The sequence below is a fragment of the Lithobates pipiens genome, unplaced genomic scaffold (genome assembly GCF_037356315.1).
Source record: "Lithobates pipiens isolate NorthernLeopardFrog02 unplaced genomic scaffold, aLitPip1_a1.2 Scaffold_13, whole genome shotgun sequence".
NCBI lineage: Eukaryota > Metazoa > Chordata > Amphibia > Anura > Ranidae > Lithobates > Lithobates pipiens.
In genome coordinates this window covers 92,943,377-92,968,937 of record NW_027507718.1, presented here as the reverse complement: position 1 = coordinate 92,968,937, position 25,561 = coordinate 92,943,377, and the positions used below count along the sequence as shown (strand labels likewise).

General features: G+C 43.7%; 1 protein-coding gene across 1 annotated transcript in view; it reads right to left on the bottom strand.

The window, feature by feature from the left end:
• Positions 1-3,239: 3,239 nt before the first annotated feature.
• Positions 3,240-25,561, bottom strand: part of GRIN3A (glutamate ionotropic receptor NMDA type subunit 3A) — a 599,512-nt gene continuing 577,190 nt past the window's right edge. The window contains exon 9 of the mRNA XM_077475268.1: positions 3,240-4,140. Within this exon, the coding sequence (XP_077331394.1) occupies positions 3,807-4,140 (334 nt within the window). The 3' untranslated portion in view covers positions 3,240-3,806. The remainder of the gene's footprint in view (positions 4,141-25,561) is intronic.

Sequence of the window (25,561 nt, the reverse complement as noted above, 5' to 3'; positions counted from 1 at the left end):
TCCGTAGATTATCGCAGTAGGGCCAATTTTAGACAAGATCCAATAACATACCAGCATGTAGGAGAAAACAAAAAAAACTAAAGGAAACCCACACAAGCACAGGGAAAACATGTAAACTCCATGCAAACAGTGTCTTGATTGGAACTTGAACTGGACCCCAGTGCTGCAAGGCAGACATGCTTACCACTAAGCCAGTGCTGTCCCTGGGATTGTGGCATTAGACATGTGTCCATAGCACCCCATTACCTTTCAGCAATACATACCAGATAATTGAAGCTCCAAAGCACATCACATGTCTGGACACATGCATCACTAACAGTGAGTTTTAAATGTTTACATTTTTAAAGTAATCCATCCCATTCCTTTTGCTATCCTAAATAACAGTACCTGTTAACTCTCTAGGAATCCTAAAGAAAATTCTGTAAATTCAACTTTACTTTCTTTCACTATCAATTCATTTTCCTACTGGCATTAAAGAGAAAAGTTTTTTGAGAGAGAAAGAATCTGAACAGCAAGGATACCGCGTCCCAATAATTATGAAGAAAATTGGCAATTGTTGGGATTGGATGTCGTTCTCTGGACCCCTGGCAGTACAAAGGTAGGCTACTCTTTATCTAGCTGCCACCTCTCCAACTATTTAAGTTAGACCTCGCTGAGGATCTCTATATGGCAGATACTACAGGAGGTCTTTATGTTTTGGCTTCTTTATTATTTATTTAAGCCCCCTTTCGTAATTTATTTTTATTTTTCCTTTCAGTACCAACTTCCAATTTCTCTTACTGCTATTAAAATATTCCAGCTCATGGGTTATCCTGACACATTACTGAACTTTTTCAGAACTTTGAACTAGTCCTATTGATTCAATGAAATTACCCAGGTAATAATTACTGTGGACTCTATAGAGCTGTCCTCTTATTACATATATAAAAATACCTCTCTTTTTCCTACAATATTGGCCCCCTGTTTCTAGGGCCATATGTTCCCACTATTTACTGTTTATCTTTATTCCTCTCTACAGACCCAACTGGTGACATACATCTTTTTCAGTTTTTTTTCTCGATCCTAGGTATGAGCGAATATAGAACTTATGTTGTTTTTTAATTGTTCTTTTAATGACGTTAATGATACATGGAGCTTTTGGCGACTTTGGTGAGACATTATATAATATTGTATTTACTTTATAGTCAATATTGGATTTAATATATGCACTTATCAACTGTTCAAATAATACCACAGTTTATTGTATTTCATTTCCCCTTTAGATTATTGTAACAATATTTTTACCTTATGCATTGATCTGTTGTAACATTCATGTTATATCTTTATCATTTTAGTGCTAACTTTTTGGCTGCTTAAATAACTTTCCAAGAAGCCCTGATCTTGGCGAAACATGTTGAATGAATAACCGCAGCTTTTTCTCTTCATTTTTCCTGTATGGTTAAGTGAAATCTTGGTCAATTTTGATAAACGCCTGTCTATGCATCAATGGGCAAAATTGTTTTTATGAATGTTTAAGCTATATTATTTCTTTGCATAATATGAATAAAATTATATTATTTTATTTTAATTTTCTGTCAACTTTGTGATTTGATACCCTTAAAGTTCCGGGGGTTGGTGATTCCCCAGCCCCTTTTTGGCCCCTTATATTTTTTTCTTCATTTTCCTACTGGCTGTAACATTTTTTTATATTTCCAGACCTCGGTCAATATAAGAAAATAATTCCAGCCAATCAGAAAAGGAAGAATACTCTTATTATATTCAGGAAGACTGATTACAGCCAATGTTTTGAAGGTAAAGTAAATTTTTAGGCTATGATTACATCTGTTTGGTGAATCAATGCACTTAATTTCACATGTGTTATATTGCTCTTCCTTTAATACAGCTCATTCATTTTGGATGGGTTGTCAAGACATACTGACATACAGGAGATTGCTCTTTAGACTCTTTTTCGGAATGCAAAGTATAGCATATTACCACAACACACAGAAGTGTGTGTTTCACCGCTTTTGCACAGTTGCTATCTAGAGACTACTGGAGAGCTAGCAGAAGCGATAAAAAAGCTTACAACAACAGTACACAGGTACTTTTAGTTGGGATATCAAGAAAAATGGCAAACGTTTTTTTTTTTTAAACACCACAATCATGTGTTTTTAGTGGGTTATTGTACACTGTTTTTGGTATACCAGTTTCTCTATTCCATGTTAAAGTGTTTTTTTTATGATGGATTGAACAAGGAATAAAATTACCAATTCACAAGAAATGTATAATCTCAGTGTTACATAATGCAGGAACTACAATGTTGTACTACTTGCAGCCTTTGTCTTATGCCACACTGATGTCACTAGGAAGTATGTAGATCAACTATATTCTCATACATAGTAAATTCATTTCCTCACTGTGCAGAATTGCACATACACCCCTACATTTAAAGGTCAGTCTTCTAAAACAAATATGTCATATAGTGGTGGTATAAACTGTCAGATTAAAGGGTTCATTCTCCAAACTTCTTCCATTGCTTAAATTAGACTACACAGCAGAAAGCAATATCAGAAACAACAGCAGGGAGATGTATATGATGGATTCCCAAAGTGATAAAAGAAGTTAATGGATTAGGAAACCCACCCACAACAAAACTGACAGTTCTGTGCGGACCTATAAAATGACTCTGTCACAAAGTAAAGCTTCAATGTCATTAGTGTAGCATTGGATGTTTCCATTTACACCTATGTTTGGGATACAGATATCAAAACAGTGAAAAGGTTTAGCTTTAATGTTATTGAACTACTATATGGCTCATGAGAGAGAAAGAAACTACTTCCATCGGAGCCTAATCTCACAGATGTTTTTCCTCATGAGAGATTTCCTTTACTTTTCTGCATGATAAATGTACTGAGTTAAATTATAGCTGATATATTTCACTGGTTCTTACACATCGGCTCTTCATTATTATTCAGCCCTGTGTGTATAGACTAACGATACATATCAAAATCAATACACATTTAACTTGTGAAAGGTACAGCAAACTTTTTAACAACCACCAACTAAGTGCCATTAGGTATACATTTGTCAATCTGGAATGAGTGTCAAGAAATAAATTAAAGAAAAGATCTGAGTGTATTTTTCTTCACACTTTTCCTCTAACAGTTTTACTATAAACTTTATTTTCTCAACACATATGCCAAAGTGCAAACATCGATCATTAAGTTTCTACTTGGAAACTTTTCTGAAATACTCCCAAGTCCAATAAACATAAAATCTTTATTATTGTCTTTCATTGACCTCTTCAAAAATGTAATCAGTTTTCAATATGATCAAATAGGTTGCTGTACTTCCTTCAGAAGTCCATTACAGAGCAGACGAGTAATTAATTTTTCACCCTGGTTCTCCACTAACCTCAAACTGCTGAAATTTCAATTTCACAGACACACATTAAATGCAGATTTCCTTCATAAAAGTTAAAAATACTAGCAAAGGACTCAGTGGAAATAATTCAAAACCATTTTAGTTTTATTAATGCACACTAAGGGGCTTAGAAGTGAAAACCTTCATTTAATACCATAGAGGGGACAGGAGAGCAGAAGTGGTTCTCTCAGTTGAAAAGAGTCCAAGGTCACATTTTAATACTGGATGAAAGTTCACGCACTAGAGAAATACATGTTATATCTTACAAAAAAGACAAACAAATCTCATCAGAAGTAGAGAAATGATTCATGTAGATTTCCTGTGTAGTGACCAAAAAGAGTCTGTCTTTGACATGACTTGTGTCGGTCATAACGTTTCTTAATGTTAAGACTTGGAAGCTGCTTTTAAGACTTAGCAGTCCTGTTTTTCCTCTGGTACTCTTCCAGTTCATTCTTTCTGCTCATAGCTATGTGCAGTTCTTGTTTTATAACCTCTATTTGTTTTTCCAGCTCTGATAGTTCTTGAACCACCGAGTTTCTAGGTATGTTAAGGGATTCTGCTTTCCCATTAGTGGTTGTGAGCAATTTTGGAGTCTCTCTCCTTAACTGGGGTAGAGGCAAATCTTGCTGATGCCGGAAAGTTAATTCGTTGTGTGCTTCTTTGGGTATATATTTTCGCCTGTTACAGCTTTGGTTGCCAGTATTCCACACACGTTGCTGACTGTTCCCTGTATTACATCTGAAATATAGTAGGAAACATTTCAATAAAAACAAATTAACTTTAACATTAATGTGCATGTAAACCATAACAATATATTATTTAGATTTGTTCTTTTTTGACCTGCTACATATACGCTTGAAAGTGTTTTGTTATATTTGTTCAATACATGTAAAAAGTACCTGTTGATTCTTCCAGAAATCTTGCAAGATGATCATTTCTAAGCATCTGCCTATGTTGCCCTCTTATCAGTAAAGGCCCGTACACACAATAAGAAAATTGGAAGTAACGTTTCGTCCGACAAACGTTCTGCCAATTTTCGGATCGTTAGTATGGTGCTTTTGACAGCCGACGACAAAAACTGCATGTGCAGGCTATACATTTTTTATCATACCCACTGCTTATTCCCCTGCTCTGACTGTAGCAAAAGCACCTACTCTCTCCCAGGCTTTGTCCATGTTCTCCCAGGCTTCATCCACACTCTCACAAATGAACCCTGCCTCTCCTGCCAGCATAGCTCAGGCAGTGGTGGTTTTCCTCACCCCCATGGTCACTGAGGCCATGGATCAGACTGTCCTTAAAGGATTGAGCACCTGCATAAGTAGCTGCAATTACAATCTCTGAGGAGATGTAAGATGATGCTTCTGCAATGTCTGCTGCTGTAGCCAGGCTCTCCTCAATACAAAAGGAACTCCAGGAAAAAGTGGATGACCTGGAAAACCGTTCCAAAGGCAATAATCTACACATCATAGGATTCCCCAAATCCTATTCCTCCTCCATGCTCACCACCATTTTCTCCACCACCATCCCAGAGCAGCTGGAATTATGCACCCCTTGCCTGGTGAAATGGGCACATCGCATCGGACAGCCATCGGAAATCATGCTCTGAGCCCCAACCTATGATTGTCAGGTTCTTGAGCTATGTGGATAAACATGCAATACTTCAAAAATTCAGCCGACAGCGTAACCTCTCTGTTGATGACTAGGGATGGTCCCGATGTTCGAGTTGGCTGTTCGGGTGTTCGTTTGCTCATAGAACAAACAAACATATGGGGCGCTTGAGGGGCATTTGCCCGCCTTGGAGCTCCCCATAATACACTGTGAGATTGCAGTACATTGACAGCTGCTGATTGGCCAAAGCATGCACCTGACCTGTATGCTTTGGCCAATCAGAGCACAATGTGCTGTGAGAGCCATGATTGGCCAAAAACAGGGTACCTTTGGCCAATCATGACTCAGGGGCTAAGCCCACGCCCCACACTAAATAAGGCTGTTGCTTATACAGCAGCCATATATAGTGAATGAATGGAGATTAGGCAAGTAGTTAGTGTAGTGTGTAGTCAGTGCAGAATATATAATACAGTTAAAGGGATTGTAAGAGTTTTTTTCTTTAAATAACAAGCATATCATACTTACCTCCACTGTCTAGCTCGTTTTGCACAGAGTGGCCCTGAACCTCATGTTCTGGGGTCCCCCGGCAGCTCTCGCAGCTCCTCTCCACATCAGATAACCACTGGGAGAAGCACTCTCCTGGCGGGTTACCTTGCAGGCGTGCTCCCGAGTCCATCATTTAGCATCCATAGCAGCCGAATGTATGACTCAGCCCCGCCCCCTTGCGCCTGCATCATTGGATTTGATTGACAGCAGCAGGAGCCAATGGCTGCGCTGTTATCAATCTATCCAATCAGGACACAAGACACTGGCCAGAGCTGGTGTGCTTGTTCCCGTCGTGTACATTTTGGGGCTCAGGTAAGTATAAGGGGGGCTCGGGGGTGCTGCTGCATTAAAAAAGTTTTTCACCTTAATGCATAAAATGAATTAAGGTGAAAAACAGCAAGGGATTACAACCACTTTAAGAGTATCTAGTGCAGTCAGTGTAGTATATATAATACAGTTCAGTGTATATAGTGCAGTCAGTGTAGTATATATAAAATACAGTTCAGAGTACAGGCATACCCCACTTTTAAGTAAACATGGGGTTTATTTACTAAAGCTGGAAAGTGCAAAATCAGGCTCACTTCTGCATAGAAACCAATGAGCTTCTAACCCCAGCTTGTTCAATTAAGCTTTGGTAATAAAACCTGGAAGCTCATTGGTTTCTATGCAGAAGTGAGACTGATTTTGCACTTTCCAGCTTTAGTAAATAAACCCCATTGCATACTTTAAAGTGAGGTATATACAGTGGGGAGTATATAGTGCAGTCAGAGTAGTATATATATATATAATACAGTTCAGAGTGTATAATGCAGTCAGTGTAGTGTATATAATACAGTGGAGAGTTTATAGTGCAGTCAGTGTAGTATATATAATACAGTGGAGAGTTTATAGTGCAGTCAGTGTAGTATATATAATACAGTTCAGAGTATATAGTGCAGTCAGTGTAGTATATATATATAATACAGTACAGAGTATAAAGTGCAGTCAGAGTAGTATATATAATACAGTGGAGAATATATAGTGCAGTCAGTGTAGTATATATAATACAGTGCAGAGTATATAGTGCAGTGTGGAGTATATAATATAGTGCATTGGTTAAGCCTATTACAAAATTAAGAAAAAAAACTGTGTGGGGTCCCCCAAAAATCCATACCAGGCCCTCGAGGTCTGGTATAGATTTTAAGGGGAACTCCACACCAATTTTTTTTTAATGGCATGGGGTCCCCCCAAAATGCATACCAGACCCTTATTCAAGCATTCAACCTGGCAGGCCAGGAAAGGGAGAGGACAAGCGAGCACCCTACCCCCTCTGGAACCATACCAGGCCGCTTGCCCTCAACATGAGGAGTATGCTTTGGGGTGCCCTCCAAAGCACCTTGTGCCCATGTTGATGGGGACAAGGGTCTCTTCCCGACAACCCTGATCAGTGGTTGTCGGGGTCTGTGGGCAGGGGGCCTGACAGAATCTGGAAGCCTCCTTTAAAAAGGGGGCCCCCAGATCCCGACCCCCCATATGAATGGGTAGCGGGTACATTGTACCCCTACCCATTCGCCAAAAAAGGTTAAAACCACAAGAAACTATTTTTCACAATTCCTTTATTAAAAAAGAAAAAAGTGTCCTGCGACTTAAATCCATCTTCAATCACACCACCTGTCAGGCTCAAAAAATAGAAAAAACAAAAAAAGCTCTGCCTTGATGGGAGGCCTCCCGGCGACTGCTGTCTCTTTGCTTTGACAGCTGTTATACAGGCAAGGGTGGGGCCACCCGGTAACCAAGTGACTCCACCCTTTCTGACATCATGTGATGTCTGAGGGGGCGGGGCCATCTGTCAGTGGGTGGCATTGCCTTTGCCTATACAAGAGCTGTCAAAGCGAAGAGACAGCAGTCGCCGGGAGACCTCCCATCGAGGTGGAACTTTTTTTTCTTCTATTTTTTGGGTTCGCCAGGCAGCCTAATTGAAGATGGATTTACACCACAGGACACTTTTTTTTAAATAAAGGTATTGTCAAAAACTGTCTCTTGTGGTTTACTTTTTGACACTTTTTTTGGTGAATGGGTAGGGGTACAATGCACCCAATACCCATTCACATGGGGGGCGGGATATGGGGGGGTCACCTTGTTAATGGGGGCTTTCATATTACGATAATCTCCCCACTCGCAGACCCCAACAACCACTGGCCAGGGTTGTTGGGAAGAGGCCCTTTGGAGTGGGGGGCGCAGAGCCCCCATGCCCAAAAGTGCCCTCCCACCCATATTCAGGGCATGTGGCCTGGTATGGTTCAGGAGGGGGGGGCGCTCACTCACCCCCCTTTCCTGACCTACCAGGCTGCATGCTCAGAACTGGTATGGATTGGGGGGGACCCTATGACATTTTATTTTCTTTTTTTCAAATATATTGCCGGTAGCTAGCACTCTCATTATTGCTGCGGCATGTTCTACACATTGCACAGATGCGCCACTTTACAGGCAGACTAAGAGGACCCTCCCAGGCACGATATTTAAAGGATTATTTCATTTTTATTGTTTCGCTTTAAGCATTGTTAAAATCACTGTTCCTTTTTTTGCATTGATACATGTCCCCTAGGCAATACCTGGGTCCCCACTTTTTATGGCAATAACTTATATAAGATATCACTATTATTGCTAGTTACAACATTTTAACCCTTTGTTGACATATGCTTTTGTGCTCTAGGTCACTCTGTGGTCTGTTTATGCTTTCTACTATGATTATCAACATTACCTAGTATCTGGCTGCCTATGACATAGCTCCTTTATGGTTTTTGTGTTGAGGTAAGCTTATGGATAATAATACTAATTGACTCTATCAATATATTTCTCTTTCTCTGTCCCTGTGCAGGGGGTGGCTCCCTCTTATTTTCTATTAACCCTTCATTGATCAGTTCTTTTGAACAATGGATGTTTTTTTTTTTATTATTGTATTTTTATTGAAAAAATTTTCAGAGAGAATATACAAAGGGAAGTACAACAACAAATAATTGTCATTGTCAACAATGTTAGAGACAAAAGTCCAAAGAACAAGAAAAAGAACAAAAACAAAAATGCAGTGGTCAGGCAATATCAGGTCACATGCACAACTAAAGTATTAATTCACCCATCATGTAAAAAAAGGGGGACGGGAGGAAGCGGCCAGAGGGGGGGGAAGGATCCAGTGTGTGGTTAGGCCAGACACATGAGTATTCCACAAAAGAGACAAAGCCAACCACCGGATTTGGGATACGCTCAGTCCTCGAGGAGCCTATACCAGACTGAGGCAGCCTTGGGGTGAAACACACACAGATGGAAGGGTGAGGGGGTATACCAAGGGTTCCTGAACGGGCTATAGGCAGGGGGCAGTGGAACTACCCCATTACACTTCTGTTTAAGGGGGGGAGCATTGTCAGGGGGGGCTGTAGGAAGTCCTGGGTTAAGCTGGGAGTGGTCTCACAAGTCCCAAACTCGGAAAAACCTAGGCAATGTGTCATGAATAATAGCGGTAAGGTGCTCCATTCTATGGATCTGTTCCAGAGTTTGCAATATCTGAGGGAGCGTTGGTGGAGACTGTGATAACCATCTAACTGGTATGGCTCGCTTTGCTGCTAGTAGAATAAAACCTAATAGTTTCTGGGCATTTGCAGGTAGGTCAGGGAAGGGTAAGCCTAGCAGAAAGTGGATTGGGGTCAGTGGGAGGATGGTGTTGAAAAGGTTTTGCAAATATGCATTGACAGAGGACAAAAATGTTGAATGACAGAACATTCCCAGAAAATGTGAAAAAGAGAGCCAGTAGCCTTTCGACATCACCAGCAAAGTGGGGAGACCCCGGGATCGTATTTATGTAGGATCCTCGGAGTCCTGTACCAAAACATTAAAATTTTATAAATGGTCTTCTTTTGTGCTACACATTGAGATGCTTTTGAGGATACCTCCCAAATTTTCAGCCATTGGGGAGTAGTAATGGTCTGGCCAATAACCCGGGACCACTTGTGCATGTAGAGGTGACCGGGGCCAGAAAGAGAGGGAGAGGCCTGTAGGTATTTGTAAATCTCGGAGATGAGTCGTGTTTAGTATGGGCCTTGGGAACAAAGAAGCTCAAAAGGGGTAGGGTTGTTCAGGATAAGTGTGGGATTTTTGGAGCTAAAGTAGTGTCTGATTTGAAGATAGGAGTAGAATAGACCTTTGGGAACCTGAAATTTACGTGGGATGTCAGCGAAAGACAGAAGCGTAAGTGGGTGAACCAAATTACGGAGCTGGAAGATACCAGCACGCGTCCAGGGTAGCATGCAAGAGTAAGACAGGCTGTCCGGAATGTCAGGGTTAAACAATACATTTAATAATGGTGAACACGAGGAGGTCAGGGAGAAGCGCTGGGTACATTTCTTCCATATAGAAAGAGTAAAGAGCATGGGATGTAGGCAAAGATTCCTAAGCTGATGTATGGAAGTTTTCAACTCTGCCCAGATCATCGAGCAGGGGTGGATCGGGGTAGTAATACTCATTTCAATGTCAGACCATACACTGGACGACATTCTATGTGACCACACTATGACCGGTTTCAAATGCGTAGCAAAATAATATTTAAGAAGGTCCGGGGCCCCCAGACCACCTCCAGCCCTGGGAGCCAGCACCACTGAACTAGCTATCCTGTGAGCTTTATAGTGCCAGATGAAATTAAGGAAGGACCCTGCCCTGTGTCGCTTTAAGTTGGGACATGGGAACAGGGATTGGTAACGTTTCAAATAGGTATAAAAGTCGTGGCATGACAGACATCTTCAAGACTAGGGATGAGCCGAACACCCCCCGGTTCGGTTCGCACCAGAACTTGCGAACGGCCCCCGCGTTCGTTACGAACGTTAGAACCCCATTGAAGTCTATGGGACTCGAACGTTCGAAATGGAAAGTGCTAATTTTAACGGCTAATATGCAAGATACTGTCCTAAAAAGGGTTTGGGGACCTGACTCCTGCCTCAGGGGACATGGGTCAATGCAAAAAAAAGTTTTAAAAACGGCCGTTTTGGCGGGAGCACTGATTTTAATGACGATTAAAGTGAAAAAAAAAAAGTGAAATAATACTTTAAATATGGTGCCTGGGGGGTGTCTGTAGTATGCCTGTGAAATGCCACGTGTTTCCCGTGTTTAGAACAGTCCCTGCACAAAATGACATTTAAAGGAAATAACACCATTTAAAACTGCTTGCGGTTTTAATGTTATATCTGGTTCCTGCAATATGGTTGAAAATCATTGAGAAAAATGGCATGGGTAGCCCTCCCTGCCCATTACCAGCCTATTTGGGTCTTGTACGCATATTAAGGGGAACCCTGTACCCATATTAAAAAAAGGAAATGCGTGTGGCCCCCAGGCCCTATATACTCAGAACAGCAGTATACAGGCGGTGCAAACAAGACAGGGACTGTGTAGGTTTGTTGTGTTAAGTTGAATCTGTTTGTAATTTTCAACTGGTACATTTTTAAAGTGTAGCTCCAGTCAAAAAAACTATTTTTAAGCTTTTTGGAAAACATAGGGAAGGGTTATCACCCCTGTATAATTTGTTTTGCCATCCGTCTTTTTTCATCTCACTTGCTGCTGTCTCCTTCCGTTTGCAAGTAGGAGATGTTTGTAAGTTGGATGTTTGAAAGTAGGGGCCTGCCCTATATTATAGCGGTATGTACTGGGTACAGAGCACGCAGACAGCAAGCACTATCTCCTAACACTACTGACTGCAAGCTCTATTATTAACCACTTGACCACTGGGCACTTAAACACCCTTAATAACCAGACCAATTTTCAGCTTTTGGTGCTCTCACATTTTGAATGACAATTACTCAGTCATGCAACACTGGACCTATATGAAATGTTTGTCCTTTTTTTCACACAAATAGAGCTTTCTTTTGGTGGTATTTAATCACCTCTCAGTTTTTTTATTTTTTGTGCTATAAAAGAAAAAAGACCGGAAATTCTGCGAAAAAATGAATTTTTCTTTGTTTCTGTTATAAAATTTAGCAGATTAGTAATTTTTTCTTCATAAATTTTTTTTTACTGGTTACATGTTTTGAGTTGCAGAGGAGGTCTAGGACTAGAATTATTGCTTTCGCTCTAACGTTCTCGGCAATACCTCACATGTGTGGTTTGAACACCGTTTTCATATGTGGGTGGGGCTTACGCATGCGTTCGCTTCTGCATGCGAGCACATGGGGACATGGGCGCTTTAATTTTATTTATTTTTTTTATTGTTCATTTTACTTTATTTATTTTAGTTTGACATTTTTTTCCCCAAAAATATATTTTTGATCACTTTTATTCCTATTACAAGGAATGTAAACATCCCTTGTAATAGGAATATGGGGTGACAGGTCCTCTTTACAGTGAAATCTGGGGGTCAATATGACCCCACATCTCACCTCTAGGCTGGGAAGCCTGAAATAAAAAATAAAAAAAAGATTCTGGCTTTGATCGTACTGGCGAGTTGGTAGAAGCACCGGAGGGCGGTGAGGGGTGGGGGGCGTCTATGGCTGGGTATTTCAGGGTATCACCGAGTATGGCTGGGTATCTCCGAGTATGGCTGGGTATGGCAATTTATGGCAGGGTATTGCAGAGTATTGGCGGGGTATTGGCGGGGTACTACAGAGTAATAGCAGGGTACTGCAGAGTATTGGGGAGTACTACAGAGTAATGGCAGGGTACTGCAGAGTAAAGGCAGGGTACTGCAGAGTAATGGCAGGGTACTGCAGAGTAATAGCAGGGTACTGCACTGCAGAGTAATGGCGGGGTACTGCAGAGTAATGGCGGGTACTGCAGAGTATTGGGGGGTACTGCAGAGTAATGGCAGGGTACTGCAGAGTATGCACTGGTATTGCAGAGTATTGGCAGGGAATTGAGGGGTTAAATTCGGTGAGCAGCGATGTGGGCACTGCAGATGCAGCCCACATCGCTGCTGACACCGATCTCTTTCCCCTCCGCTGTACCGATCGGTACAGAGAGGGGAGGGAGGAACCGGCGTCATAACATGACGCCGGTTTGTTTACAAGTGATCACTCCGTCATTTGACGGAGCGATCACGTGGTAAACGGCCGCGACGAGCGGCCGTTTACCGTGATCCGTGATGCGCCGGGTCCTGTGGACCTGGCGGTCACGGATGCTCTCGAGTGCGCGCCCCAGGGGGCGCGCGAGAGCAGAATTCTGGGAGGCCGTTAATTAATGGCCTCTCAGAGTTAAACAACCGCCCTGAAGCCGTTAATCGGCAATGGGCGGTTGTTAAGTGGTTAAAGATAGATCACTAGCTAGCTATATAGGTGAGGTGAATATAGTGTAGTGGTGTATACTGCGGTCAGGGCACAGACAATAACCACTACACAAGAGCAAGATAGGAAATCAGCCAAAAACGATTGGTGTGTAACTGTGTTGAAGGTACACAGAACACCCACTGCTTCAGATTCCAACACACTACACGAGGCCGCCTCAAAGGCAGCCTTATATAGTGTGGGGCGTGCACTACACAGCCTGAGCTATGATTGGCCACAGGCAGGATGCCTGTGGCCAATCATGGCTCTCCTCGCTGCTGGCGCTGCGATTGGCCAAGCATGCGGGGTCACAGTGCATGCTTGGCCAATCATGAGCCAGCAATGCACTGCGCCATCGCAGTGCATTGTGGTCCGCGCGCGCCATACGAATTTTGACGCGAACGGACCAAGAGTTCGGATTTCGCCGAACGCCCGAACAGCCAATGTTCGAGTCGAACGTATGTTCGACTCGAACACGAAGCTCATCCCTATTCAAGACATTGATTCGACCCAGGAGAGAAATGGGATAAGGGTCCCATTGTCGCAAGAGTCGGTTAATGTCCTGGAAGAGTGGTGGGAAATTAGCTCGATAAAGACTACAGTAGGAAGATGTAAGGTTAACCCCTGGGTATTTAAGAGAATCTGTACACCAATAGTAATTGTAGTAGGAATAAGAACAGGTAAGGCTTCTGTCTTGTCGGTGTTGATTTTATATCCAGAGAGAGAGTTAAATTGGTGCAGGAGGGCATGGAGAGTGGGAAGGAAGGTGTGAGGTCTGGTCAAGGTCAGTAGAATATCGTCAGCATATAAAGACAATTTATACTCTGTTTGGCGTAAAGTCACCCCTCGAATATCAGGGTGAATACGAATAGCAGCTGCCAGCGGTTCCAAACAAAGAATAAAGAGTAAGGGGGACAATGGACAGCCCTGCCTAGTGCCATTGCTGAGGGAGAAGGAAGGTGATAGATAGGAGGATAGCTGGACCTGCGAAGAGGGTCTGGAATACAGGGCCCGTAGGGCATCAATAAAGGGACCTTCAATGCCAAAGTGAGAGAGCGTGGCAAACATAAATGGCCACCTTTCGAGTGTCAAGGCTCAATATTAGGGCTGGGTGGTTCGTTTTATTTAGTAAGTCAATCAAATCTACGGTGCGTCTGGTATTGTCCCCCGCATGCCTAGCCAAGACAAAACCTACTTGGTCCTTATGGATAGGCTGTGGTATTAAACGGGATAACCTATTCGCCAAGATCTTGGTAAAGATTTTGTAATCGGAATTTATCAGCGCAATAGGCCTGTAGTTATCCGGGAGGGAGGGATCTTCTTTACCTGGTTTCGGAATCACAGAAACGTGGGCATGAAGAAACTGGGGGTCAGGTATGGTGCCTTTCAGTAAGGAGGAGAATAGGGAGAGTAAGTGTGGACTCAGAATCGGAAAAAAAGGTTTTGTAGTAGGAATATGGGAGACCATCAGGGCCAGGGGCTTTTTGGGTGGGAAGGTTCACCACCTCTGCCAATTCCTCAGGGGAGATTGCGGAGTTCAGGGATGGGAGATGGTCAGGAGAGAGCTTGGGAAGGGGCAACGATTCCATAAAGGAATTAAATTTCTCCTGGGTGAAAGTGTACTGGTCATCAGTGAGCAAGCAGTTATACAGCTTATGGCAGAATTGGCCAAATATTTTGGACATTGTGAGAGGGCAATAAGAGGGGGCACCATCAGGTTGTTTAAGGGAATCTGGATAAGCTTGGAAGGGCCTAGGTTTAAGTTTGTTCACCAGTATCCTGTGGGGCTTGTTAGAGTACTCGTAAAATTTCTGTTTAGACCATAGGAGAGATTTATCTATTTTCTGCATATCAAGTGATCTAAGGTGGTTGCGCAAGTAGACAACATTCCTGAATCCTGACACCGTGGGAGAAAAGAACAAACGGTCTTCGGCTTTGCGAAGTCTGCGAAGAGCCAAGGCTCGCTGGTGTGTGGCATCTCTTTTGAGTCGGGAGCTTATTGCAATACAATGCCCCCTAAACACAGGTTTATGTGCCTCCCACAGGGCGGAGGGCTCAGAAACGGTGCCAGTGTTAAGCTTAAAATAATCAGTAAGGCAAGCGGACAGTCGAGCTTTAGTCTCAGGGTTACGCAGAAGAGTCTCGTTGAGCCGCCAGTGACAGGTTCGAGGAGAGGCCGAGGATAGGGAAAGTTCCAAATGCACGGAGGAGTGATCCGACCAGGGGACGGGATTAATTTCGGAGGATACCGCAGCTGTCAGGAGGGGTGTGGAGATGAAGAAATGGTCTAATCTAGAGAAAAATTGGTGAGGGTGGGAGAAGAAGGTATATTGTTTCTGAGTGGGGTGTTTAATCCTCCATATATCTAATAAGCGTCGGGCTCTGATAAGTCTGCGGAATGATTTAGAGAGGGAGTCCGCATTGGAGGGTGTTTTAGAGGGGAACAGGACACGTTTATCTTTACCAGGGGACATGATCATATTAAAATCTCCACCAATCACTGTAAAAGGGTGTGCATATTTATCTAACATGTCAAAAACAGCATTGAGAAAGCGAACCTGACCAGAATTGGGAGCATATACATTTAAGATCGTGAGAGACTGAGACTGAAATGTACAATCCAGAATAATAAATCTGCCCTGAGGGTCCAGGTAAGAAGATTTAATTTGTAATGGACAGGAGCGACCAATCAGGACCGCCACGCCTGCCTTGCCAGATGGATCCGAAGCCAAAAAAGAGGTCAGAAAAGCTTTGCTGGCAAATTTAAGGGAGCCCCCAGGACGGAAGTGTGTCTCCTGGATCAGTATCACGTCAGCCCTGGAAGCTTTAAACTCTTTCAGAGCCAACCACCTCTTCCGAACAGAGTTTAAACCTTTCACATTACTGGTAAAAAATGTCAGCGACATAACAACTTAAACTGGTGATAGAGCATATGAAGAGTCACAGAGCAGTCAGTGGGTAGCAAATCCCATGTGGTAGGGAGTAAGAAGCAAGAGGAGAAAGAGAAACAAAAGAAGAAAGAAAAAGTAAGCCTGACACTCTGGAGAACAGCGGTATAATAGCAATATAGACAGTGACAATCAGAAAAAAAATTGCGGCTATCGGTCACCAAGAAAAACAAAGGAGACCGAGGCCATAACAAAAAAAACTTTCCAAAAAAATAAAATTTAAAAGTGAGTAGAGTCACAAGGATATATGTGGCATTGGAGAAAAGCTATAGGCAAAAAACAAAAAGACAAAAAAAAACAAAGAAAAACAGTCTATGGAGAGACTGCAGGAGCAGCAACAAAAAAAAAAACATAAAGAAAAAAAAAATATATAAGTGACATCCGAAGAGAAACCTGGAGAAAAACAACCTCCAGGAAGCCCAGGTCTGAGCCTAGGGCCAAAGCGGGGGTCACGAAGACCACCTAGTATGAGAGAGGGGAGCCTAAAGGCCACCCCCCGCCTTCTATAGCTAAAAAAAAAAAACCTGAATCAGCCAGCCTACAAAAAAAAAGAATCGAACAGCTGTGCAGGAAGGGAAAAAGGAGCTAAAAATTAAAGTAACAGTCAATATGCAACATAGCAGAACTGTGAACAGTAAATGATGAACAGTGCACCCCATGGGTGTCGGGGAATAGGTATGGGGGATCCACCATGGTATTACGGCCTAAAACTGCGCCATGGAAAATCCAACAAAGCCCCATCAGAGGGGGTAGATAAACTCAGTTGTGTTCCGATGTGGTGTCCCTCAAGTCGGGGGTCTGAAGGACGGCCTCCGTTGAGGGGTGAGGTTGGATCTAGGAGGCTTCGGTCGAACTGGGGTCCAAATCCGGGCTGGAAGTGCAGACGGCCGAGGGGTAGCGGGAAGCGGAGTAGGCTCTTCATCTGGAAGAGGAGGTAAGCCAAGGCTGCGCAGGAAGGCATCGCTTTCATGTAGATCATGAAGAGAAAATTGCGTGCCTTCTCGGGTCACCGAGAGGCGGAAGGGAAAACCCCATCTGTAAGGGATCTTGTGGGTTTGGAGATGAAGCGTCAGTGGACAGAGGTTCCTTCGTCTCGCTAAGGTAATGGGCGAGAGATCATTAAATATCTGAATCTTGGCTCCTTTAAAGTCCAGCCGGGGTTGGTTACTAGTGGCGAGCGTAAGAGCTTCCTTGCTGTCAAAGTAGTGGAACCGAACCACCACGTCCCTTGGGTTAGCACCCGCTGGGGGTTTAGGCGCTAGTGATCTGTGAGCCCTGTCTAAGCGCCAATCAATATCCGGGATTTGGGGGGCCACCACGTTAAACAGGCTCAGAAGGTAGGGGTGGAGATCCCTGTCCTCCACCGCTTCAGGAATGCCTCTGATATGCAGGTTCTGTCTGCGTTCACGATTTTCGAGGTCTTCCTGTTGTGTTTGGAGTTGAGAAACAGAGTGCTTAACAGCGGTATTATCTTCCTCCAACACTTGGACATACTGAACCGGTTCATCAAATTTAGTCTCTAGAGTGTCTGTTCGACCGCCTAATTGATTGATCTCACCTCTCAGCTCCTTGGCAAGTTTCCCAACTTCCTGAGTTATGGAGTGAGTAATAGCTTTGAGCAGGGATGGAGTTTAGCGTCTAGGACATCTGCCGTCAACAAGGTGGGTGAGCCCCGGACCAGGGTAGGCAGAAGAGCGTCCGGGATGTTCAAATCTGGTTCGTGGCGAGGATGAGGGTCTGATGCAGGGTCACCCTCCAGTTGGGAGGAGGGGGTGGATTTGTGTAAATAGCGGTCCATGGTGGATGAAGAGTGGGGGAGAAGTGCGGAAGCGTAGGACATTCTTTGGTCTCCTATTTTCCCCATGGGGTGCACGGCTGGGCTGAGTGGGTGAGGATGCGACTCCCGGAGGTAGTAAAGCTGCAAAACGTTGAGAAGGAGTCTTAGGAAGACGGGGGTGAGGACATAGCCCCAGAATCACATGGTTGTCATGATAGGGAGATGCTCACATGTTCTTATAGTCAATAGGTCTGGCCAGGTTGGCACAGGAGTGGGAGGGGGGGGGCAGGAAAGGCACGGGGAGAATAGGGAGGGATGGGGGCAGAGCAGTCAGCCCAGGTAAATGTGGGGGGAGACCAGGGACACAGGGGAGATAAGGGGGGATGTAAGCAGGACAGTACCTGGTTAGGAGGCAGGAGCACTGTGCTGGAGGTTGATGAATCCAGGCAGGGGGTCAAGCACAGTGGGGAAGAACGGTCCGGAGTCCTCCAGGGCCCTCTGACAGGCCTCACCACAGGTGGAGGGCGGCGATGGATGCAATCCGCCACAACAGGGACCACCAGCACCTCCGCTGGACGAGTAGGCTGGACAGGTCTGGGGCCTAAAGATGGCGGCAGGCCGTGTGTGTGCGGGGCTCCGCAATAGGCCTCAACGCGGCCGGACTGTCTCTAGATGCTCCAGGTCACCTGCGGAGGTGGGCCTCTTCCCGGTCGGCTGCAGGGGGCAGCGTGGAGGTCCGGAGATGAAGTAGGCCCCAAGATGGCGGCGGCGCTCCGGCAGCCAGAAGTAGGCCGCGAGCCTGAGCGGGGCTCGAGCGGCCGGCGAAAGGGAACAAGAACCCCCCCGGGATGGTGTGGGGAGGCTCCGGTACTCCGGTACTCACCGGGGGGAGTCTCTCCCCGCACGGATCGCCCCGATGGCGGTAGATTAGGCGGCGGTTGTGTCGGAGCTCAGGCACAACACGTCCGCTCCCGTCGACTTCCGGTCACCCCCCACAATGGATGTTTTTATAATGGGTATATATAACTTTGTCTCTATATATACCTACCTTTTCTCCCTTCCCCTTTTCCAACTGGCAAACCCCCACGCTTAACCTTGAACTACCTGTTGCATGCCACTTATGGGAGTCTGTTTTGTGTCTATCTTCTGGATAAACTCTATCAAAAAATTTGAAACACTCTACCAATGTACTATTGTAGATTATGTATTGTTTTGCACCCATATATGTTTATATGTTTCTCCCTTTTTTGTAGAACAGCTATTAAGCTCCCGTTGAAGCATTCAATTGCAAAACATGTAGAGCAAGCGTTACTGCACACCATACATTGTTGCAGGATTATTATGATGTTTGGTATCATTTTTCTGCTGTTTTAGAGAGAAAACAACAACATATTTTTGCATGTATTTATTTTGCAAAATAATCTTTTAATGAAAACTCCTTTTCGTATTATGTGTTTAATAAACGATTATGTTATTTTTATAATTGGTGCCTACAAGGTCAATTTCTTCCTTGTGTGCTTTTTGATCTAAAACTGTTTTGAAGGATGTGGCACTGCTATACCTTTAAGACCCCCACAGTACCATCCTGTGATGGAGTCTTGGTAAACTTTTTGATTCATGAAGTAGTAGGTAGATGTAAGATACCCCAAGCAGGGGTAGTGCTACCACAGACATTGCCACGTCAGATCCAGAACCACCAATGTCTTGGCAGAATCCATGGGAGGAATAATAAAATAAAGGCTCAAACGATCAGATAAACAACAAATCAATGACTTCGCTTTTTTCCCTTTGGAGACACCACCTAGAACACACCCTCCAAAGAGTGTCCCCTCTGTGTTAGTCTGCATGAGGTAGTTCCAAGGAGGGGGGGTCTAGGGAGATGGGGAGGGTAAGGGAGAAGGAGAGTAGAAAGGGAAAGGGAGAAAAGATAGGGAGGGAAAATATAAGGGGCAGAGGAGGAGGAGGGAGGAAGAGGGGGAAAAGGGGAGAGGGGGAGGGGCTGAGAGAAGGGGGAGAGGGGGAACCAAAGTTGAGACAGGGACGACAGTTACATGAGTCCAGTACATTAGGGCAGGCAAAGAGCAACAATCTTTATGGTCTGCCAGGTGAGGGAAATCAGAGGTGGCTGATCAGGGCTACTAGCTAAGAGAAGGCCTAATCTTTCAAGAGCAGAGGCAAAAAGAGAAAACCGTGCAGGAACATGATTTCAGCGCCGTGTAGGGCGATCATCCAGAAGGTCAAAGCGCATCCTTTTGTAGGGGGGGTTTCTGAGAACTGGTTCTTGGATGACAGAAAGGATTTCCTGTAGGGAGAAGGTTCATTAGAGGGATAAGGGTTTTCCTGTTTCACGTCAGAGGGTTGTGCCGTGTTTAGGTAGTGCTTCGCTTCAGATGGAGAGGTGAAGGACACACATTCACCTGTGGCAGGTTGGATGTGTAGAATAGCTGGGTACGCCAGAGTAAATTTGATATGATTGTTATAGAGGGATGAGCAGACCGCTGAGAAGGCCTTACTTTGGTGCATGACTTTGATGGAGTAATCAGAGAAAAAGTAGTAATGGGTGGTCATCAATAGGGATGGGCCAAACACCCCCCCGGTTCGGTTCGCACCAGAACACCTCGAACATGCAAAAAGTTCTAGCGAACATGCAAACTCTATTAATGTCTATGGGACACGAACATGAAAAATCAAAAGTCCTAATTTTAAAGGCTTATATGTTATATAAGATCTAAAAATACCTACTACTTCAGCCATGGCTCCCTCACATGTGGCGAATCACCTAAAGGTAATTTTGTGGAATGTCAAAGAGAGTGTGAATCACTCTCCACTTAATGATTGCCTTGCGTGACATCGCTATCTCTAATGTGTATGCCCTTAACTCCCCGGAAAAGCACTTTTTTCAAGATCTCATTGGTTTTACAAATTCCTGAACACCTCTATCTTATCAGGGAGGGACAACTTCAATACAGTTAAGCACATGGCTGAAGACCATACCTCTGGACCTATAAGGTGATACTCCCACCATGCTGGTTCAACTGGCCTTCTTGCTCCTTCTAATGGATATTTGACATGTTTCCCACCCCACTGATCATGACTATACCTTTTTCTCCCTTCCTCACCACTCGTTCTATCTTTTTTCTCACAGTGCGTACTCCCTTTAGTGTCCTCATCGACTATCAAAGACATGGTCATCTCAGAACATTCCCCCATTAGTATCCAGATATCTGGGATTTAATTCCCTGTGGCAAAGGCACTTGCCGCTTCCCATCTTTTCTAAATGATAATGACAATTTCAAACACAGCCTCTGCACTGCCTGGGCTGAATTTGCCGAAACCAACGGGGCTCATCTTTCTACTTCTAATTTATTTTGGGAGGCTGAAAAAGCCTTTTACAGAGGCACATTATCTCATATATCTCTCAATTCAAGAAATACCTGAAGGCCAGCCATTCTTTATGATTGGAAAACCGTGCCTTAACTTTAAAGGGGTTGTAAAGCTTTGTTTTTTATTTTCTAAATAGGTTCCTTTAAGCTAGTGCATTGTTGGTTCACTTAGCTTTTCCTTCAATTTCCCTTCTAAATGTTTTTTTTTCTTTGTCTGAATTTCTCACTTCCTGTTTCTCCTCAGTAAACTGCACACCATCATCACCATCAGAACAGCTTACTGAACAGCTTACTGAGGAGGAACAGGAAGTGAGAAATTCAGACAAAGAAAACAAAGAAAAAAAAACATTTAGAAGGGAAATCGAAAGATAAGGTAAGGGAACCAATAATGCACTAGCTTAAAGGAACCTATTTAGAAAATAAAAAACAAACCTTTACAGCCCCTTTAAACCATACCATAGCCAATATGCTTGCAAGCAGCCAAGTGTGCCTTTAACCAATGGTCAGTGCAGCAAGAGCTTACCAGGCATTCATACTCTACTCTCCATTTCCATAGATATGGCTCTATATAGCCCTATATCCCCCCAATGGAGACATTGTTAATGCCCCCTCTGAGATTAGTGTCCTCCTCAGTAATTACTATGTGTTCCTTTACTCACAAGACCCTATTGACATGGAAGCAAAGAATAAATTACTTGGGGGAATCAAATTGCCTATCCTATCCCCTGACCAGCTAGAGAACTTAAATGCCCCCATTTCCTTTGAGGACATTTGCTCTACTATGAAATCCCTCTCTACCAGCAAACCCCCTGGCCCAGACGGCTTTTCAATAAACAAATAGACAAAGGGTTTATACAGCGCACTCAGGATAAAGCTGAATACATATAATAAGGGATAACATGGGGGAGGGGGGAAGGAGGTGGGGGGAACAGGAGTCTGGCAATAAGAACTTGGTGTGTGATAAAAAGTTTCACTTCAAGTCCAAGCATTAGTCCATGGGAGGATAATAAAATGCTGAAAGTGTAGAAGGCTGCCAGTCCATACAAGCTAGAAGAAGCTCTGGAACAAGACAAGACAAAAAGGACGGCTCCCTCTAAAGTCAGCGTGTTTGACAACAAATTAATTAAAATGGATTAAAAAGACTCACATTTGGGCAGATAATTTCCAGCATATAAAGCAATAGCATATGGTCACCCACATGCTCCCGGCTGGTAGGAGTATCATGGGCTGGTGGAGGGTGTCCTGTAGCTGGTGTCCTGGGGCTTTCCGGCAGTGCTGTGGGTTCTTAGCGCTTCCTGAGTAGCTGGGACACAAAGATATCTGTGTTCCAGCTACCCAGAAGCACTGAGAACCCACAGCACTGCCCGAAAGCCCCAGGATTCCAGCACTTTTTGTCTTGTCTTGTTCCAGATGGCTTTTCTGCAGAGTTCTACAAATTGACCTCAGAGTTCATCCCTGATACCTTATGCCATGTTTACAAGGCAATGTGGGGGGAACTGAGGGCTCATATCTACACTCTGGCATCCATGCACACATTAAACTCATTGCCAAGAAAGGGAAATATCCCCTCCTCCCTGGTTCATATAGGACCATCTCCCTAATCAATGCTGATGTGAAAATTCTTTCCAAAATTGTTGCAGCGCGTCTCTAGCCTCTCCTTCCATTAATCCTCCATCAGTCCCAATCAGGTTTTGTTTCGGGGAATCTGCTACCCTCAACATCAGTAAAGTCTTCCTGGCCCTTGAATTTGTTAGGAAGCACTCTGACCATAACACAGAAATTATTTTTTTGGATGCCAAGAAGACTTGGGATTACATAAGCTTCTCCTGGCTGTTCATGGTCATGAGAGTGTTTGGCAAGTCTGACCCCATATTACAATTTGTTCAAAAGATGTACGTCTCCCCAACTGTTCGTCTCTCTACCCCCAATTTCACGTCTCCTGAAATCCTACTTATTAAAGACACACGTCAAGGTTGCCCTCTTTCCCCTCTTCTTTTCAACATAGCTATTTATCCAGAATCTTAAACTCTTCATCAAGGGTCAGTGGTGTCACCAAGTGTTTCGCTCGGCTTTATTTGCCAACAACATTCTTCTATTTTCCACCAACCCTTCCTCGAATATTTCCCTCCTCTGAGACCGATTTGCAAGCTTCTGGGCTTGCTCAGGGCTCCAGATCAATTTTGATAAGAGTGAAATATTGACTCTCAACCCACAGCTGGCTCAAGCTTGGATTAATTTATCCCCATTCATAGTGGCACAGAATCATATCAGGGAATCCTCCTATTTATATAGTTTGAATTACCCTCCAGTAATAGCCAAGATTGTACAGGAGTTGGAAGCATGGGTGGACATGCCCCTTTCACTATTTGGGAGATGCCATCTCTTTGAAATAGTCTAGTTTGCAAGGCTATTACCCACTGCAGACCCTTCCTCTATTACTAAAACATTCTGACGTTCAATAAGTACACACTGCACTACTCACATTTATCTGGGGGGGGGGGCGGGGGCAAAAAGCCTTGAATTGCTCTGCAAAAAACGTTGTCTCGCGAAGAGGGAAGGTGGAGCAGGTCTACCCAATATTAGATTCTATAACCTTTCCTGCTTATTGAGAGAAGGTTTTGATTGGTTGTCTAAAAATGCTCGCTTCTCTAATTACACGCTGGAGGGTGCCCTTGTGTCCCCATTCAATCTCCAGGCTATCCTTCATTCTAGGCTGCCTACCCTACCCCACCAGCTAAGGTCCAACCTCTTAGAGACACCGTTATTGCCTGGAGAGAAAAATGATGGATACACCCTTCCCCGTCTCAAATTGCTTTGGTGAAATAAGAACTTCAAACTCTATTTTACATTGAGAAATTGGACACTATCACCCAACACTCTAAATCTTTAAAATGCTTTATTGTCAGATTGTGTTGCTTCGTGGAACATTCTTTCACTCCGGAAGAGATTTCTGTTCACATGACTCCCTTCAGTTACATGGACTGATACCTGTGTGCAGGCCTTGCCAATACACTGGGCAAACTTAGGATATAAATTACCTATAAGTTACCTATGACTCCCAGAGCCCCCATACCCCTTCCCCTAGGCATTCCACTTACTCTATTAAACCCAGCAGCACCTTATTTGACACGTTCTTTTCTTCATAACTATTATCAGCCTTTCTACCCATTTCTGGGTAGAATGTACACCTGCTTCCACTGCTCAGGTTGCCCCCTTGGTAGAATGTTTTCGCCATTTTTATACTCTTGTATGACAAAATGGAATAAACATATTTTTTAAAAAAAGACACGGTACAATGCAGGAATTGCATAACCCAACAAATGATTCTGCTAGGCTGGCAAGCTGATTTGGGACCCTACCTGAAGAAGGGTTAAGGAATAGATCTGGCTATAGTTGGTGGAGTGCCATCATCCCTGATATATATGTACAAACAATACTCTCTAGGAGTGGGACTATATCAGCACTAATAAAGGTCAAAGATAGATAAAACATATCATTTATTTATACAAAAAATTTAGATATGACGATATATTGCAGGAGTAATGTACAATAAAGATGATGACTACTAACGTGTTTCAAGGACTCTTCTTCAGAGGTGTCACAAAGGGTAATGTAGATAATTTTTTCTGGAAGGTAAGTACATACATAAGTACACACAGCATCAGCTATACATAATGTAAATAAAGAAGGGGGATACCATACTAACCAGTCACAGAGGTTGTATTGCATATGCACTCCACTATGTATTAATACCAAAACAGGGAAAAAGGAGAGATGTGATGATGTTCACACCATAGTGAGTGCCTACTGCCAGACCACCTGACCCAAGGCAAAAGATCTCCTGGATCTCCTGGAAATAGCTGGGAACAGGGGTACTTAAAATGAGACAGAGAAACAAGGTCAAATCAATAAAGATACAAATAAAAGGCAAAATATAGAACGTGTATATGGTAATTAAATAATTAAATATCCTCAGTAGAAGGAAATGGCATTTACATTTAAATTATCCCTATATGTTGAAAAAAATGGGGAGATTTTCAAAAAAATATATAATTCTTACATTAAAATTGGTGGATGAATTCACAAAAATATACAGCCGCCAGTTGCTGAGATCTATAAAGATATGCTTCTCCACACTGGCAATCTAAGAGGATAAATGAGAGAACAGTGAAAGTGGAGCCATAAGTGAAAGGGTAAACCAGAACCTGAAAAAAATCCACATAGTTGCAAAGTGAGGGAAACGAAAGAATGGCATAAATCACAGTTATCTTAATGGAGAGGCGGCTCACATACATTGGTCTGTAAAATGGCAGCTACAAGGGCCTCAAGGGCTTGAGAATTGGCCAATGACAAAGCCTATCTATAGTGATGTGGGCTGCCGACCAATGAGGGAAATTTTGGGTAGGGTCCAGTGAACCATATGAACTCAGCGAGGGGTGGAGATCTTCTGGCCCCAAGGTGCATGGCATAGCCACCGCCTCTAGTGCGCCCCACATTTTGCGGCCGCCGGTGCATGTAACTGCCATAGTATCCACGGCGAGGCTGGGTAAACAACCAAGCTATAATCACTACAGACAGGTTTTGTCATTGATCACTTCTCAATCCCTTGAGGCCCCTATAGCTGCC